Below are 17,736 nucleotides of genomic sequence, written 5' to 3' on the forward strand. Positions count from 1 at the left end.
TTCTATAAAACACATAAAAAACAAATGTGTAATAAATATATTTTTAAGACAATTTAGTCTGTTATATCACACATTTAATTATCAAATCAATATTGTAAAAAGCCCATCAGCAACACACAATTGACCGCTTGCTAATCCCTGTCCTTAGCTACTGTTTCTACTCATGTTAAGCTCTCACTTCCTGCACAGCAGCACAGATTACAGTTAGATCAGGGGCAAATTTACAACTAAGATATCTTAATCATTTTTGAATCAATGGGTTCTTGATTTCAGACCCTTGTACACAGAGGAAGCGTTTCCTTTCTAGTGATGATTTACACAGATGAAGTGACAGCTGTTGGTGGAAGATTTTAGCGGCTGCCACCTTCCTACCTATTAAACCTATTATTACCTAGCAATATCTATGAATTGGTTGAGTTGGTTGGAAAAACTTCTTAAATATGAATGTTAAGGCTACATAGCTGCAATTCTAGCCTGCTAAAACACTGAGACTAAAGGTACAGGCCCCAGGCAACAATGCAGTGTCCTCACCAAAGAACACTGCAGTCCTGGTTAGTCCTAGTCTTTGGTATATCAGGTATAACTGAGTCTGATCTTATGTATGCTTAAATTCTCACCTTTACTGCCTGCTTAGCTTACCTTGCTGATTTATGCTCTGTTGTATTTGGGAATATTATTTCATCTGTAAAACTGCAAGAGAGTTTTTTGAGACCACGTCAGTGTTTTTTCTGAATATGAAGCTATATCTGGCTGTGGCTTTGACAGGGGTTGCAGGAGTGAAAATGAAAGAAAATCCAACAGTAGAATAGAAGCAGGACAGAGCTGCTAATGTATTTGTGTCTAAGAAACGCTTTAATACCGCATGGACAGTCACTTCATGTTGTGAGTCACTGCCACAGACTGTAAAAAGATAAATGAGTCTAAAAAGTGAAGTGGTTTAAACCTGCATTCTTTTTAAAAGCCAGCAGGGGACGAGTCTCTGTTTGCAAAAAGAAGCTCGATTGTAAAGAAGTCTGTGTGGAAAAAACTCTATTTCTGACTGCATTTGTTACCTCAGTAAACATTTTCCTAATGAGTTTATGGTCTCAGTTGCTTGTTTCAAGTCTCTTTCAATACAACATGATGTTCATTTTGTTAATTATTATCCTATTTAGAGTGAAACAGATATAATCCATCCATCATCTATACACCACTTCATCCTCATTAGGGTCGCGGGGGCGCTGGAGTCCATCCCAGCTGACTTAGGGTGAGGCAGAGGACACTCTGGATAGATCACCAGTCTATCACAGGGCTACATATAGAGACAAACAATCACACTCGCATTCACCCCTACGGACAACTTACAATTTGAAATATATATAATATATATATTAAAATATCTATGTGTGTGTGAATTTTCTGCAATTTCTCAATCCTAGCTTATTATGAATAAAGATAGACATTATTTTTGGTTCCAGTCACTCCAGTGCTGAGATCAGCAGTGAAAGTCCTACACTTGCAGCATACATCCCTAGGCTGCGAGAAGGTAGTCCATGCTTTTATATAATCCAGGTGGACCTTATGTGCCATAAATCTTTTATGCATGCGCAACTGACAAGAGGTTGTGACAGGGACATACGTAGTGGATGCGCTTATCCTGAAGGAGGCTTTTTGTATATTGTATAAATGCATCACCACACTAACGGATGCTCACCAGCCTCAGAATTAAAACTGTGTTATGGTTATGACAGTTATAACTATAATTCCTGTAACCCTTCTTACTCTTTAAATGATGAGCATCGGCCTTACACTTTCATACACTGTATGTCAGCATGTGGAAAACTCCAAAGTGTGACAGACCTGATGCACCTGTTTGTGGTACCTAAACTACGATTTTGACAGTTGCTGCTTACTGGACTGGTTTAGCTAACGGTCAATTCCCAGCTGACAAACGCTTCAATTATATCACATTTAGCTTCCACCATTTTCATAGTTCACTGTATGCATATGAAAAACATGGAGCCACAATCTATTATTATCCAGAACCTTAATTGGGGGTTGTTTAGTACACAAGCTTCCCTTCCCTAGAAGCAACATAAAAGACTGTAAGTTCAGAGAGCCGAGTTTACTGTATTACGTAGGATAACGGTCACACACGGCCACAGAAAGAGAAGAAAAGCGAGTGAATTTCACCATCAAAGTCTTGATCACTAAGGCAAAATCCAGACACGTATCATTATTATACAGTTTTGCCTTCAGCACTGTGCTTTTCAGTCCTCACCACCTACGCAGCTGTCTAAATACAGCAGCAGACAGTTGTTTGGGCTCATACCACTGATCCTGATGAATGACACTGTTACTGGTCATTTACCACAGTTTATTTACCATATATTATAGTGTAACATCTCGTAAAAAGCACACACATGTAGATATATGAGTGCACAGTCAGATAATTGCTTGAATAACACATTATAAAAACAAAAACCATTAACCACAAGAGTGATTTAAATGAAGGATGAAACGTAAGTATCTCAACGTCCCAGAGCACCAAGATCTGTACTTGGTGTTTAGTTTTCATCTGTTTATTTCTCAGCTCCATTAAATTAATTAGAAAGTGATCAACATCACAAATCATTAAGGAAATCAAAAGTCACCATGAAAATTATACTTACTGCCGGCAAGATGTGTGGGCTGTACATTTTATATGACAGTTACTGTCCGATATTTTCTGACTCGTTTCTCTTGTCTTGGGTAATTTCATTGGAGTGGCTAATTTCTTGAAATGAAAAACGCTACAGGGACTTGAGCGAGAGAGAGACCTCTGACTGACAGCATGATCAGGAAAAGCAGCAGAGAACCTTATAGGTTGGCCGATCTTTCATTTGTTCTGCTACTCGACTGCTTATCATGCTGTTTCCCTGCTCTGTTTATAGCATTTTGCATTTGATTACTTTACCTGCACAGCGGAGAGGTGCCCAGATTATGAGAAGTCGAGGAAATATGTTTAATAAGATTAACAAATCATTAACTTATTATCCTTAATACTCCTCAAGAGGCAAAGCAGAGCGTGGAAAGTCATGCTGCTTTTTCCGCCACCTTTGCTAATTGAGGACATTGAGGATCAGCCAGGTCAGAAGCTCACTAATCAATACTGCTGCACCCCGTTATTTCCACTGAGAAATATTTTCATTTTCATTACCCTGCATCCAGGATGCTCTGCAGTAGATTAATTGTCTCCTTTGCTTCTTTACCAGTCCCAGTTCCCTCCCACGCAGCCTTTAAATTCCTTTGAGCAGTCCACTGATCCTGTGCAGCAGACATACAGTAGTTTGGAGACGAGCCTCGCAGTTTGCACGGCTCACTGGTGGTGGGAGTAGGTTGGGGGGCAAGGCAGCACAGGCTCGGAGGGGAGGGCAGCCATCAGGCCCGGGTGGTACAAGGCTGGCCCCGGACCTCCCAGCGCCTGAGTGGAGGGCTCCATGCCCACATTGAGGCGCAGCGACAGGTGGGCATGGCAGTAATCCAGAACCGACTGCTCACACCTGTACAATGTCAGAGCGCTCAGCTGCCGCGGAATCTAGACGGAAGCAGAGAGCAGAAAATGGAAAGAAGAGAGAGAAAAAAAACAGAATCACATGTAAGGCTTCTTAAAACAACCCAAAACAGCCTCGGTTTCGCCATTTTATCTGCTCTCAGAACATTTGGAACAGGCTTAATTTACTTCATGCTGTCATGGCACAGCTCTGCCATTAATGGAACCTTGGATGGTGATACAGCACGAGCCCCAAGACCTGAAATCTGTGACGCTCAGACACCCATTTTCAGTTGGAGTGATTTATATGCAAGATGAAAGCCTTAAGCAAGAGTGCACACATATTTTCTGCCCTCTTTTAAATGGAGTCAAGGCTCCATTTAGGAGGGAGTGCTTATTACATTACAAGCACTTTGCTGATTCAAAGACCCCTCTTCGTTTTACGTGCTGGTGTGGTCTGAATTATGTCAATTAAATGGGATAAAGCTGCATCACAGCTTGTGTAATATTGATATTAATATCCTAATATCCATTAATGCTTTCACACAAAATATGGTTGCACTCGTGCATCTCGAAATGAACAAAGCGACTATAATGCAGTTCAAGGAAACATTCACATACATCAGATCAAATGTAGCATGAACTCCTCAGCTTTAATAATAAAAACCACATGAACTCATGTAAATGTAGGCAACAGCATTTTTTCAATCACTTTCACAATCTTCTTCTGAGCAACAAATTCCAATTATTATGCAATAATCTTTTTGTCTGTGTAGGATAAAGAACGAACATATAAGTGCTTGTGAGAAAAATCCGAGACACTGAAATTTGAGTTGCGGGCAGAAAATCTATAGTTGAATATGTTGTCTTGGATTATATTATTGGATCAGAAAAGGATTTACTCAAAGCTGATTTGATGCAAAAATGACTTTTAGATAGGGTTTTCTTTTATCTGGTTAGGTCAAGATACACAGTGCTGCCACAATTCAGACCCTTAAATTTAAATCCCAGCTTGCTAAAGGTTATGGTTTCCCTTTCAGAAACAATATGACTCCGTTTGTTCTCCGCTTTAATAGGAAGATTAGTTGAAAACACTCTATTGCGTAATTCACCAGCTGAACTTTGCACACTACTTCAGAGGACTTAAAAAATTCATGAACAACAATTCTCCGCATGCAAAATGAGCTAGGTGAGAAGGTCTGGATCTGGGCGTTCTCTGTACAGATTGTCAAGGGGAAAGGCTATAATGTGGACTTGTTTCTCCAATTATTGCAATAGCAAAAGTCAAACATGTAAGCGGTTAAGTCAATATAAATTTGGATGAACCACTAGCCCTCTTAGTCTGTGCAGCCGGAGCTGGCAGAGCACTTCCAACCTTTGCCTCTTCAACACTTTCTTGCCTCCCCCATTTAACATTGCCAGTTAATCCCTGCTGAAATCCAAAGGTACCATAAAATAAACTGAGCTGCAGTTACTGAGACAATAAAAGGCTTTTTTGCTCGTCACTGCTAAGCCCCAGGGACATCTACAGATGTGTAAATACAAAAATAAATGCACCTTTAGAAAGCTATAATGCTATTAATACATAGGTCTCCTAACGATAAACAGTACGAATGGTGCAGATTGCATAAATAGATGTGAAATTCCTCTGACCTCTCAAGCAGTTTTAGTGTTTTGCCGTTTTTGAAAGATTCATGTCATTCAAACTGGAATATAAAATAGGGCGGCAACACAAAGCTTTGAAAGAGCCTGCTCGCTTGTTGTGTCAGTTTATTTCTGCTGCGCTTAAAGCAGAGTGCATGTCGCTTCCTATTACTGTGCAGATTGATTTAAACCTTTTCAAAGAATCCGACACAAGAAGGTTCTCATTTTTTATCATTATGTTCAGTCTCAGGCAAGTGCATCAAAATTTTTCTCTGTGTTTGCAATCTAGTGTTTAGAATTGGAAATTTCTAGACTCAGAAAAGTGGGAAAAGGTGTTTGGTACCTTCATATATGACATACACATTAACCATAACGTTCACCGATGAAACGGCCGAAGCTTCAAATGGGGCCAATGTCAAATTCATTCCTCTGCTAGACCAGGAGGTGCAGTGTGATGCAACATGTGTGGTAATGCCTCGACTTGGACATCGTGCTGTAACATTGTGACATCTCACAGCAAGACGTGGCTACACTGAATATGTGTTACCAAAAAAAAAGCATGTAAGCAGATGTTTGATTTGTCCATTTGAAAAGCACATACTGAGATAAAAACAAATACCGTTGGTGTGATTCTAAAATCTCCTCTCAGCAAGTTTGGTGGAAAATCTTTTAAAAACAACCACACTGTATCGCAACCTTCCTCTGTTTTTTATTGCCTCCTCCTCAAACACTTTAGTCAGCTGCTGCCTTTTCCAGCACTTTGCTTGAACTGTCACCTGCTGTAGCTTACATAAAGTGCACTCTCAGCCAGCAGTTCACTAAGTTACACTTTCTTATTCACATGGAGCCGTTTACCATGAAATAAAATATGATTCCTCTTTCATGGGGTTTCTAATTTTTTAGCGAGGCCCTCCATGGTATTTTTTCATTGACAGCAGGGGGTGGAATATCTGCAGCTCTTCTCTCTTAAATGCTGCAAAGTAGAAGTGAAACAGAAACATTTGAGCCCATCAGACTTGCTCCAGATCAGCCCTCTACAGCCGCACTTCACAAATACTATGCATTTCATTATATGAGTTTGTTACAGTGGGTGTTCTACAGACGCTGCACAGTTAAGAGCAACAGAACCATTTGCAACTCTTCAACACTCATCACTGACAATGGTTTTCACTGAAACACTGAGTGAAGTAGTGAGATGTGACACAGCAAGTGGAAACTTGGAGTTCACACTTACAGCATGATTCGTTCAGATGACCTTTACTGATTATCTTTTGCTCTACGCTATATTTTGGCACCCTCTCATGAGAACTGTCTCACAAGACTAAGCGGGTATTTGCTTTCAGGCATCAGTGAGACGATGAAATGACAAACAATCCAGGACGTCCGGTTTGAGTGAAATCTGTGAAATTGAAGGCTATTATCAGACCCCAAAAGACTGCAGAGCTTTAGTTAATTATTTTACTTTCTGTCCCCCTGGTCATGAGGTAAACAGAAGAAATAAGGCATTCATGGTACAAAGCAATGTACTTGATTGTCCATTGCAGTGTTTTGTTGGTTGATGTCTCACTGCAAATTGAGATGGATTTAACTTTGTTGCATGTTGGCACCCTGCTGCTTGGCCCATTTGGCTTTAACCAAATGATTGAAGGGCTGCGTTTTTTTTCATCACATGCAACATGCAAAGTTGGCCTCGGCATAGCCTGAGACTGTCAGGCTGCTCCTGAGCTAAACACTAGCCTGCTCACAGTGGTGATGCTACAGCAAAATGCTATAGCCTGTGTATTAAAAAACAGACTTAGGCTCTGAAGGCAAATGCAGTGCATTAAATTTGCACTTTTTTGGATAGCCAGCAGATGGCGACTGAAGTGGGATTGCAAAATTAAGCCAGATTGTATAGATGTCTAAACGAAAATCATCCTACTTCTAACTTCATCTGTTACCTCACTAAACATTTTTTTAAAAAATTAATGGTCTCAATCAGTAGTTTCAAATCTCCTTCAGTGCAGCATCACGTCCATCTTACAAATAAATGTTTCTTACTAAATATCTAGACTAGAGGTGGGATGCGATTTAAAAAATTATGTAATTGATTACAGGCTTTAGTTAGTCACGATTAATGTGTCAATATTTTGACACAATAAGCAAATAAATTTTGTTGATGACTGAATCAATTAATAGACATATACGTGAACATAAACAGCAAAAACGTTTGTTTCATTTATATTTATCTGCATTTTTCATCTGTCTACTACATTCACAGATTACTGCAAACTCAAAGTACAATTATAGCGATTATATTCAACATTTTAAGACTTTTTGTAAACTCAAGCACTTTCAGTGTGTTGAAAAGTGGTCTATTGTGGGCTGGCAACACCAGTTGTCATTTTGCAGCTTATTTCTTGCTTCAGAGACTTTCAGAAACACTTTTTACTGAATGGTTTTTATAATACAAGAGAAAGTTTGCAACTGAGCCGCCATGTTTGTCCAACATTGCTGCGCTGAGTGCTTCCAGCTGTTCCTCTTCCTCTTCCTCTTCCTCTTCTTCGCAGCTGGAAAACAGACTTTAGGTTCTTTACCGCCATCTACTGGGCTGGAGTGTTCATCAGTTTTACTGGTGAACTGAGAAAGGTGCGGATAAATGCATTTTTCTTTTAACGCGTTTTTTTCTGTAACTAATTAATCGTAATTAACGCGTTAAAGTCCCAGCCCTAATTTAGATTGCTTCACGATGGAACTTCACTGTGATTGTGAAATTGCTACCATATGGGTGTGAATAGTGTCCTCGAGTTCTCAGTTGAATCCGCTCCTCACTCGTCACATCCGGTTTTAAGAGACCAAGATGACAACGACCAAATTCCAAACATGAGGATAGTGAAATTGGTGGTCCACCAACCAATGGGTGACACCACAGTGATGACATCCATGTTTTAATTACAGTCTATGTGTACAGCAACTTCAATTTGTATCATATTCATCTTAACTTGGTACCAAACATGTATTTCATGACAGTAAATACAAATAAAAGCTGACGCTGAAGGGACTACCAATAGCTCTGGAATCATACTAACAATTCCACAAATTAATGATTTGACCCGATAGCAATAAAAAGTTAAAGGAACACTAAGGTTATGACAATTCATCTTGAGGGGAACATGAATGTAACAAAATTCATGGCACTTTACGCAGCAGCTGTTGAAACACTGACTCAAAACCAGTCCAGAAATCCAAGTGATGAAGTATTTTAGTCTGAGGTGTTGAACAGACCGACATGACCCCCCTAGAGCCATGTCGACAGCATGGCTGAAAAAAGATGAGGAAAAGGTGCACATAGCTGACCAGTAAAATGACTGCTATGTGATTCAGCTGCACTAAATCTACTTATTAAAAGAGCTGTCCTCTAACTCAAGGGTCACTTTTTCACTTCATGCAATGTGTTAAATATCTTTCAATTACATAACTGATTATGTTTTTTTCTCCGCTGTTTTCATCAAAGATATCAACAGCTTTCCTCACTCATTTCCAGTCTTTCTGGATAAGAGCAGCCACTAATGACAAATACAAAATGTCAAAACAAAGTCAATTAACTTAATGTCATCTCTCTTTGTAAGTGTGATAAAGCCTCTGTGCAGCTGACAGCCATTAAATTGTAATAAATGCTGTTTTGATTTTTAACAGTGCATCTCCCAGTTCAACAAAACATCATCTTTAAACATTTTCCATTCACAGATAGAGCCTATTCTCTGCTCCTCATGAGCGAGGTGAAGTTTAAATATCTGCATTTCTGAAACAGTGAACTAAAACAGGATCCGTTTCATGGCTTTGCATAGAAGAACAGAATAAAAGCCTTTCTGGCCCCCCAAGCTGAGTGAGCATTCGGGTTTAATCAGGAATATTGGGGAAATGCTTGCTGTTATGGTTGGAGCTCTTAGAGAGGTGAGTCATTGGCTAGCATAGCTTGGATATCTGCCAGCAGAGCTGCTTAGGGCTGAACGCTGCATATAGTCGGATTTTGCCTGAAGCATGATCGCCACCTTTCCTCAACTTTAATGGCTCAGAAAGTCCTTTTCCATTCTAGCTGTGTGCTGCACAAGCAGAGAAATATAAAATGAATTCAAATCTCTTGATTACAATAGCTGTCTAAGAATAACCTTGTTTCCTCTTGACAAGTGCAAGCCGTTATTCAGTGAGTCACTGGCCACTGGCCAAGGTAATAGAGCGGGCATCTGGCATCAGCCTGATCTTGTCCTCACTTTATGTTAACTGTTTAAACTACAGCTCGACCTATAATAGCCTGAAGTGAATTTCAAGAGAAGAAAATACACTGTGTCCTGTACCGCTCTGTTACCTGTGGAAACTACACCTTCATTTCAGCTACCCTATTGTTCATATTGTATGGCGGTGAATTTATACCTCAGGTTAATACATCCCATTTCCATTTTAATTCTTTTTTCATCTTCCTCTCAGCTAGAATGACTCATTGTTTATCACTGTAAATCCCTAGAGTTTAAAGTGTTAAGAAATTATCTTCTGTCTCAACTGGTCAGGGAATTGTTTTGGACTTCAAGTGGTGACAGCTATTAGTATAAACAATAACACTTTTTTTTTCTTAAGTTATTTTATTTCAGTTTAGCTGTGGGGTGTTGCGTGTTGGGTGTTGAGTGTTGATAACACAAAAAGAACAGTGGATAACACTTAAAAAAAGAGAGACAGGGAGAGAAAATGGAATTGTTAGACAAAACAAAAATGATAAAATATAAATGATAAAATCATAGCAAAGACTGGGAGGGAATATCCTCAAAGAAAAGTTTGGGAAAATAAATTAAAGTAGACCCAATGCAGAGCCACAAATCACTGGGGACGTGAGGAGTGTGGTTTTCATACACTCTCTAGTCTGCCCTCAGCAAAACATAAGCACTAAAATCCTCTCCTCGGGCAAAGTGACAAATTATTCACCACCAGTAAGAGTGGCCATTTCTGCACAGGACTGCTCTGGCTGTGCTACCAAGTTGTCGGTGTGGCACCAAGTTCTTTTGTAACACTAACAATGTCTGACTTTAAAAACTCTACAGCAGATCTAACAGCACAGAGGTCAATGCAAAAAATATTTCGAATAAAGTTTATTCGCCTTGTGGCAGAACACCCCATATAAAGACAGATATTTGCATGTCAATGTGACCTAAATATGAAGCTATGCTATCCAGCTGCAGCTTCATGAATAGTTATATATTTAGCTTAGCACAGAGGCTGGAAACAAAGGGTACCATTTAAATTAGCTGATTCCACACTCTGGTTTTTGAACAGATTATAAAACATGCTAATTAGTGAGGTTTACCTGTTTCTCACAGATTTCCATGTTAATGCTAAGTTAAGCCCACTGGCTGCAGGTAGGAGCGTCACATTTACACAGACATCTTGGTAGTATCACTTATTTGTTGTAGCATTGGTTGCCTGTTTCTTTCTCCTTTTACCCTCACCCCACCTGGTCAGGGCAGATGACTGCCGCAGATTTCTTCCTGTTAAAAAGGACCTTTTCCTTCTTACTGTCACCAAATAGCCTGGTCAAAGGGAACTGATGGATTTGTTGTGTTTGTCAGCGTGTGTTTTCAGATGACCTTTTTAATGCTGTACACTTAAAATGAAATTGAAATAAATTGATGTCTCCCTGTTTGTTCTAAAGAAGAGCACTACGCTTGACTCTATGCAGTGTTCTAACATTAGAAATTTTGGGTGTTACATAAAACTACCTCTTAATTTGGTGTTTCATAACAAAAAGCCACAGTTCCTCAATAAAGCACTTGACTGACCCACTCTAAAACACTTTGCAGCAGATGTAGAAGAGGACAATGATATAAACTCTCGTGACACAGCACACAGCAATTAATTCTAATTCCCGAGCTATTAGCTTCGGATTGCTAATGAAAACATTCACATAGGTGGTCCCCCTTTGCACTGCTCTGAATGTAGGTCAAGCTGCAGCTAAATGATTCCCAATTAGTTGATAGGCAGCTGCACCATGCCAGCATGCCTCAGACTGGCATGGGAGGCACGAGCTCTCATTGGCATATTAACAACATCCTCCGCCCGAGCTGTGCTGCTGCTCTCTGTCAGCTGGATAATTCACTCAGTGGTCAACGCTGCGGCGAGAGAGCACAGACAAGCCACTATTATCATCGCTGTCTATTAGGCTACACACTCATGGATGCTGAATTGCATGCTAATAGCCACAAGACCCCCTTCCCTGATTGTTGCTTAGCATGGATAAATTGAAAAATTATTTCAGGGTGGGCGGACATGCAGCTGATAACAAGTGGTCAGTGAACTTAATTAAAGGCCATACTGTAGGCTACTGTAGAGGAAAATACATGTTCATTATGATGAAATGCGCATTAAAAGCGAGGAAAAATTTCATCTTGCACAGCATGATATTTAATAAATCGCACATTACACCAGACAGCAGTTTCAGTGTTAGATTTTTTTAGCAAGGAGGAGAGCAAAAACTGGAATGTATCTGAAAGGCAGCTGAAAGTTGTTCAGTTTAATACCGGGCGTGCAGGAATTCCAGAAAGATCATCTTTTGCTGACTTTAATATTCACCATGTAATTACATTTCTATTTGAAAAGCGTTTCGCATTTGTCAAAATAACCATAATCCTTCAGATGTGGGGATTTATCTTCTCCTAATGCTGCTCATCCCATTTTCTGCTCATCAATGCTGGCAATGTATGCTTAGATTTACTGTTATTTACTGGACGGACAATTTATGAGTCACTACGTAGCCTTTCCTGATATATGTAAATATAAGTAACCTGATTACGGAAGCCAAGAAATATAGATGCATAGATTAATCCATATTCAGCATGAGGCCTACAATAATCAGAGATGAGGGCTACAATGTTTGGTTCATTCTCCCTCAATGACTGTTTTTCTCTTTCTTTACACTCCCACACACATTCCTAAGTCCATGCACACACACAGACACGCACACACACACACACACACACACACACACACACACACACACACACACACACACACACACACACACACACACACATACACACACACACATGCACATACAGTAGGTGCTGATGCTGTTTGTCAAAACAGCCATTAAAAACCTCAGTTCTAAAAAATTTGAAACATGTCACTTCAAAGATCACAGTTGTTTACTTGGAGCTGTGATGGTATCATAGTGTGACATTCTTTCATATTTATTTAAAGATTCATACTTAATTTATGTGGCAAACATGACACACATTACGTAGAGCTAAATGCTGCTCTCATTCTGTAACATGCGTTGTATTAGAAGACTAAATATTGCAGTCCTTGGCGCAAGAATAACAGGCGGAAAAAGTAACACAGCAGAGGATTTTTTTTTTCATTCAGACAGCAACCTTAAGTAATCCAATCTATAAGCTCAGCCAGATGGCAGATGCTGTACTGCCATGCCCACAGTGGATATACTATAGATCATGGAATTTAAACTGAGTTTTTGGTATGTATGAATGCTCCAAGCCAATGGTGGTGTTATTTCATTAGAACAGTGGCTACATGAATAGAGCAACTTTGATTTTCTGGGGAAAATGTAATAATTTGCTTTTATGGCTTTGGACAGTCTGAGAAATAATTATGAACAGTTCTTGTCTAAAATAAGAATCCAAAGGGCCAAAGCAGGAGACATGACTAAAGTACTTTAATACATTTCTTCATTGGACAGTTAAAATAATCTTAATGAGGCTGTAGTCAATATTTTTTAACAATCAGTGACTACTTGTTTGTGAAAGTGGCCACTCTTAGCGATAACTATCACAAGGCCTCCAGAACAACTGTTGACAATTTTCACTGTGCCTTTTGCTGCTGAATAATACATAGAAAATATAACCTTTTTTGTCACTTCCCATGCACATTTGTCATTTTTTAACACATTATGCAAATTACTGTAAACACGAATAAAGGTGCCGATAAATGTTTTGTACATTTCGTCAGGTTTTTTTTTTTCAGAATGATCTGGAGCTGAAACTTAATAGAAAATAGCTTCTTTTACTTTTTTTATGAATAGTGTTAAATTTTATTATCATTTCTGACTCCTCGCGTGAAACACTGTGGAGAAGGGTTCTACACTGCAGACCACATACCCGTCACAGCACAATACAAGTTCTAGTTCTTTTAACATTTCAGTTTGGAGCCTCAGTGCTTCCCAGCCATGCTTTGGCTGCACTCTTTGCAACAAATGCCGTGCATAATGTTGGCTGTTTTAACATTTCCCAGTGTTTTCCACAGGTTGATAATTTATTATGAGGTGGTGGGTGGCTTAGTGTGACTGAGGCACATGCAGAGACATGTGCAGTTTAGGGGAAGAGTGTAACCCCGGTTGTTTTCAGAAGTTCACATGCATCGATAGACACTATAATTTACCAGTTTCCCAAAACATGTCACATGCATCAGTAACCACTACCAGGCAGTGCATGGAGCTACTGTGCACAGGGAAGCCTCTAGTAAGCGCAAAAAATAGTTTGAAAAGACTGAAATAAGGTATTCTAACCAGATTCACCAATTTTTATATCTCACGGCATAATACAGACCTATTAGTGGTGCAAATCATCCATCCTTCCACCCATCCATCCATCATCTATACACCACTTAATCCTCTGCAGGGTTGTGAGGGTGCTGGAGTCTATCCCAGTCAACATCGGGTGAAGGCAGGAGACATCTTGGACAGGTCGCCAGTCTATCACAGTGCTACACATAGAGACAAACAAGCGCACTCACATTCACACCTACCGACAATTTGGAATCACCAATTAGCATGTCAGCATGTTTTTGGACTGTGGGAGGAAGCCGGAGAACCCAGTGAAAACCCATACATGCACAGGGAGAACACGCCCCCCGTTCGCTGGAAGGAGAGGTGTGCAGTCTATCTTAATAAAATATTAGTATCTAAAAGAGGTTTATAAAAGTAAGCCAGACCATTAACTGTAGAGCATAATTTATGTGCATGATACAGTATTTCTGGGACTCACTAGAAGAAAGATGGTTTGTCAAGAGATATATAGAGTCAGATACACTAAAAGAAAGACTTAAAGGAATCCAGTGCACCATGGCCAAGCTATTTCATTGTCTAATGGATCTCTGGAGTTTATCAGCCTTCCTCTGTCCAGATGAGATACCGAGCTAATGTTGCAAATCATAGGTAATTTAGTAAGTTCAGAAAAAGATATGAAAGACTAGACTGACAGACGTGTGTTTAATGGATATGGAAATAATACAATCACCTTGGTTCACACTGAATGCTCACTGATTGTGTGGATGGCTGCTTCAGAAAAGCCTGGCAAAAATTTTGTTAGATAGGAAGATTTTACAGATACAGCATCTGGATGTGGGGTCTGCCCTCCGCTGCAGGAATCTGCTGATGTGCAGGTACTCCAGGACATCACAGATATGGAAATGTGCCCACAGATAGTCCAATTAAGTGACTGTTTTTGTTGGCAACAAGTCTGCAGAGTTCAGCCATAACCAAATGCTACGTGAAAAGGATAAGTGAAGGTTTGGGCTTGGGGTTAATTTGGGGATTACAGTCAAATGTATTAACAGGAAGAGGATAGGGGTTGGGGTTTAGGATTAAAAAAGAGGCCTGGGATGAACCTAAACTCAGCTTTGGGGGGCTACATCAGTCTGACTCAAAAGACACTACTGCTATAATCCACCCAGTGGCTTTTTCCACTATAACTTTCTGTTTCCTTCCACTCTCCTTTCCAGTCTCTGTTGCCATTGTCAGTGAGACACAACAACATGAAGCAGTCAAGCTTTCTATATGCTAATTATGGAGAACTGACAAATACCTGAATCGTGCATAAGGCAGCTAATTAGTCTAACTGTTACTGTTACATTTCTCCTCCAGTATGGCTATATTTAGAGGGTGAGCACAATGCAAAAAAGTTCTGCATTTGGAGATTTTCATTGTTTGAAGACATTCAAATTGCACATGACGTGTCTTTCCTATGCCAGAAATCAGTCTGTGATTGAGGGATGCTGTGCTGCTTTGATGCCTGGCTTTGGCAGTTTCAGATTTGGGAAAACAGGAGAAAGACTGAGGAGGCATATAACAAGGCAGCTACCACGACCGAGTGTGAGGCTTGGGTTGCGGTCAGATAGTGTTTTTTTTTTTCTTAGGAAAGTTCCTAACTGAGTGAAATGACCCCGAAGTATCTAAGTGGCAGATACTGATAAGAGGTGGTCGAATTCTTTAAATACTGAGGAGAGGTTCTTCAGCGCTTCCTTTCTTATCTCCTTTAGCATAGAACAGGGCCCTTTACAAAAAGAACAAGATAATGTCAGAGATTATTCCTTGCAGCAGCGATATTCAAAGGGATGCACCATCAACAACAGACATCCACCACATCCACTGTTGCACTATTATGTAGCCTAGAGTGCACTCGGATTCCCAGCTATTTTCTGATCTCCTTTTGAATTCTCCTTGACATCTTCCTTTGACCTCATGACGGTTTTTCTTCCAGGTCAAGGAAAAAGAGACATTTATAAAAACATAATTGGTCAAAACCTTAGTCTCCTGTCAATCAGCAAATGTGCTCTCAAACAGCAGATTATTACTGGTCACTTGGTTCAGTAAAATCAAGTTGTAAACACAAAACTGACATCTTCTCACCTTATAAAGTTTACATGGCTAATTTGTAAGCAAACTGTTGTCATGCAGCAGATGTGCAGCAACACCTGTTCTTGTTCGCTTGGTTAAGTCCTATATGGTCTTTTCTTTTTGCTCTAGTCTTGTCTCTAACTCACTCCTGAGGGAAATATCTGCCTTTTTAGCTGCTAAATGCTCCACTATGTTCACTAAATCGTTGCAACCGCTGTCTGTTTTTTGCCGCAGAAAGGCAGCATATAGTGGGTTTATCAGAGCTTTTGTAGCACGTAGCGCGTTTGGAAAGACTGGCAGTGAATGAAATGAGTTCAAGTTGAATGCTGTTAGTCCAAAACAGAGGGCTGAGAGGACTCTGTAGAACTGCAGAGGTGTGAACACTATAAAGGACACCTTTTACATTGAATGCACTTATTTCATCCATTGTCAGTGGAAAAACACTTATCCTAGCAGCTTTATAATTTGCAAGGCCATCTGTGTACAAATACACAAAAGTAGTGCACATTTACAATAGCTCTTGAATTGTAAAATTCGGGCTTTATAGTCTGCAAAGCAACACAAAATAGTTCAGTTGCATGATTAGACAACTATTTTTTTGAGTCAGTGGTTAGCAAGAAAAATGCTTTCTGTAATTTAAGGATACACTGAAAAAGCTGACTTTCTGGAGCATTAAACCCTGCAACCATCTGAGAGCTCACAGTTAAAGCAACATATTAGAACAAATTTTGCTTCTGATTTGACTGAGTAGCGCCGCGGAGGAATTTTCAGCAAATTTTCATTACTCTTACCACTGTCACATTTGGTTTTTTTTTTTTACATTCCCGGCCCCTACCTAACAACTCAAGGTGAACTGCATTAACTCCATGGCACTGCAGCGGCTGAAGCAAAGCAAAAAAATAAATAAATAAATAAATAAACCAACAGTGTGAAAAAGGATCTCCATGTTTTGCATTTCAGAGAAGTTGACAGATAAAGTTTATGCACTGTGCTAAACCATCTCATATAAATGTCACGGTGTAGGACCCAGGATGTTGTCATGCCGTTGCTCCATGCACCGTGGTACAGGCTTTTCACTTCTGTCCAGTTTCCATGGTGATAACTCTACAGAATGGGCTGTATGTCTAACTCTTAATGCCGCGGAAGATTACACGTGTGCGCCGTTGCACTTGCTTGTGTGTCTGTATATGCCACATGACAGTTTATGTGCTGTCATAATGTGAATCTTCTCTCTAGTTTTTACTCTGATGTTAAATCTTAAAGGATAACAACACTGAAACAAGCATACACATAATTTCACAGCTCTGGATTTGACCTCCCTTCCTATGACTAGTTAAAAAAAACCAACATATCTATAAGGAAAAAAACTGCATGAATTATTCAAGCCCATGAACTCTAGTTAAAAAAAAAAAAAAATCTGATCTGGTTTTTCCCTGTTTTGTTCTCTTCCAAAGAGGCCTAGAGGAAGGCCATCTGTCTAAGTGCTACAGTTTGAAACCGCCTCTGAACTTCAACAGACTTGTCCAATATTGATGTGGCTGAAAATGTGAGGCGACAAGAGATGAACTGCAGCCAGCTGTTAGCCTCCCGTGATATTTCCACAGAAGAACAATCTGCACCAGGAAGATCAGCTTGATATTAAGGACCAAGGTCTTGCAAAGCTTCCTCTGCCTTGATGAGATGTGAAAATTGCAGAAGGATATTATACAACTCCAGCGACATGGCGTGAGGCCAGTGCTGTGACACAATAGCTGCTGCATGGAATCACATTATGGTGTCATTCCTCTCTCTGTCAAACTAACTGAAAGTGTTGCCCCACATTTAGTAGTCTCAAACTGTCATTTCTATGCAACTCATCTCTGAGATTAATGGTTTTTGTTTTAATTCAGTGTCACTGGCGCTGCTCATGTCACTTCCCTTCAGGCCTGGT

The 17,736-nt window shown here is 39.9% G+C and overlaps 1 protein-coding gene across 2 annotated transcripts in view; it reads right to left on the reverse strand.

Moving 5' to 3' along the window:
• Window positions 1-2,339: 2,339 nt before the first annotated feature.
• LOC111574311 (leucine-rich repeat transmembrane neuronal protein 4) overlaps window positions 2,340-17,736 on the reverse strand; it is a 54,215-nt gene continuing 38,818 nt past the window's right edge. Inside the window, exon 3 of one of the 2 annotated variants that reach the window (XM_035952168.2) lies at window positions 2,340-3,556. In XM_035952168.2, coding sequence (XP_035808061.2) covers window positions 3,338-3,556 — 219 coding nt within the window. In that variant the 3' untranslated portion in view covers window positions 2,340-3,337. The remainder of the gene's footprint in view (window positions 3,557-17,736) is intronic. The other variant, XM_023278845.3, reaches the window with a different exon arrangement.

This window comes from Amphiprion ocellaris, chromosome 6 (genome assembly GCF_022539595.1).
Source record: "Amphiprion ocellaris isolate individual 3 ecotype Okinawa chromosome 6, ASM2253959v1, whole genome shotgun sequence".
Lineage (NCBI taxonomy): Eukaryota > Metazoa > Chordata > Actinopteri > Pomacentridae > Amphiprion > Amphiprion ocellaris.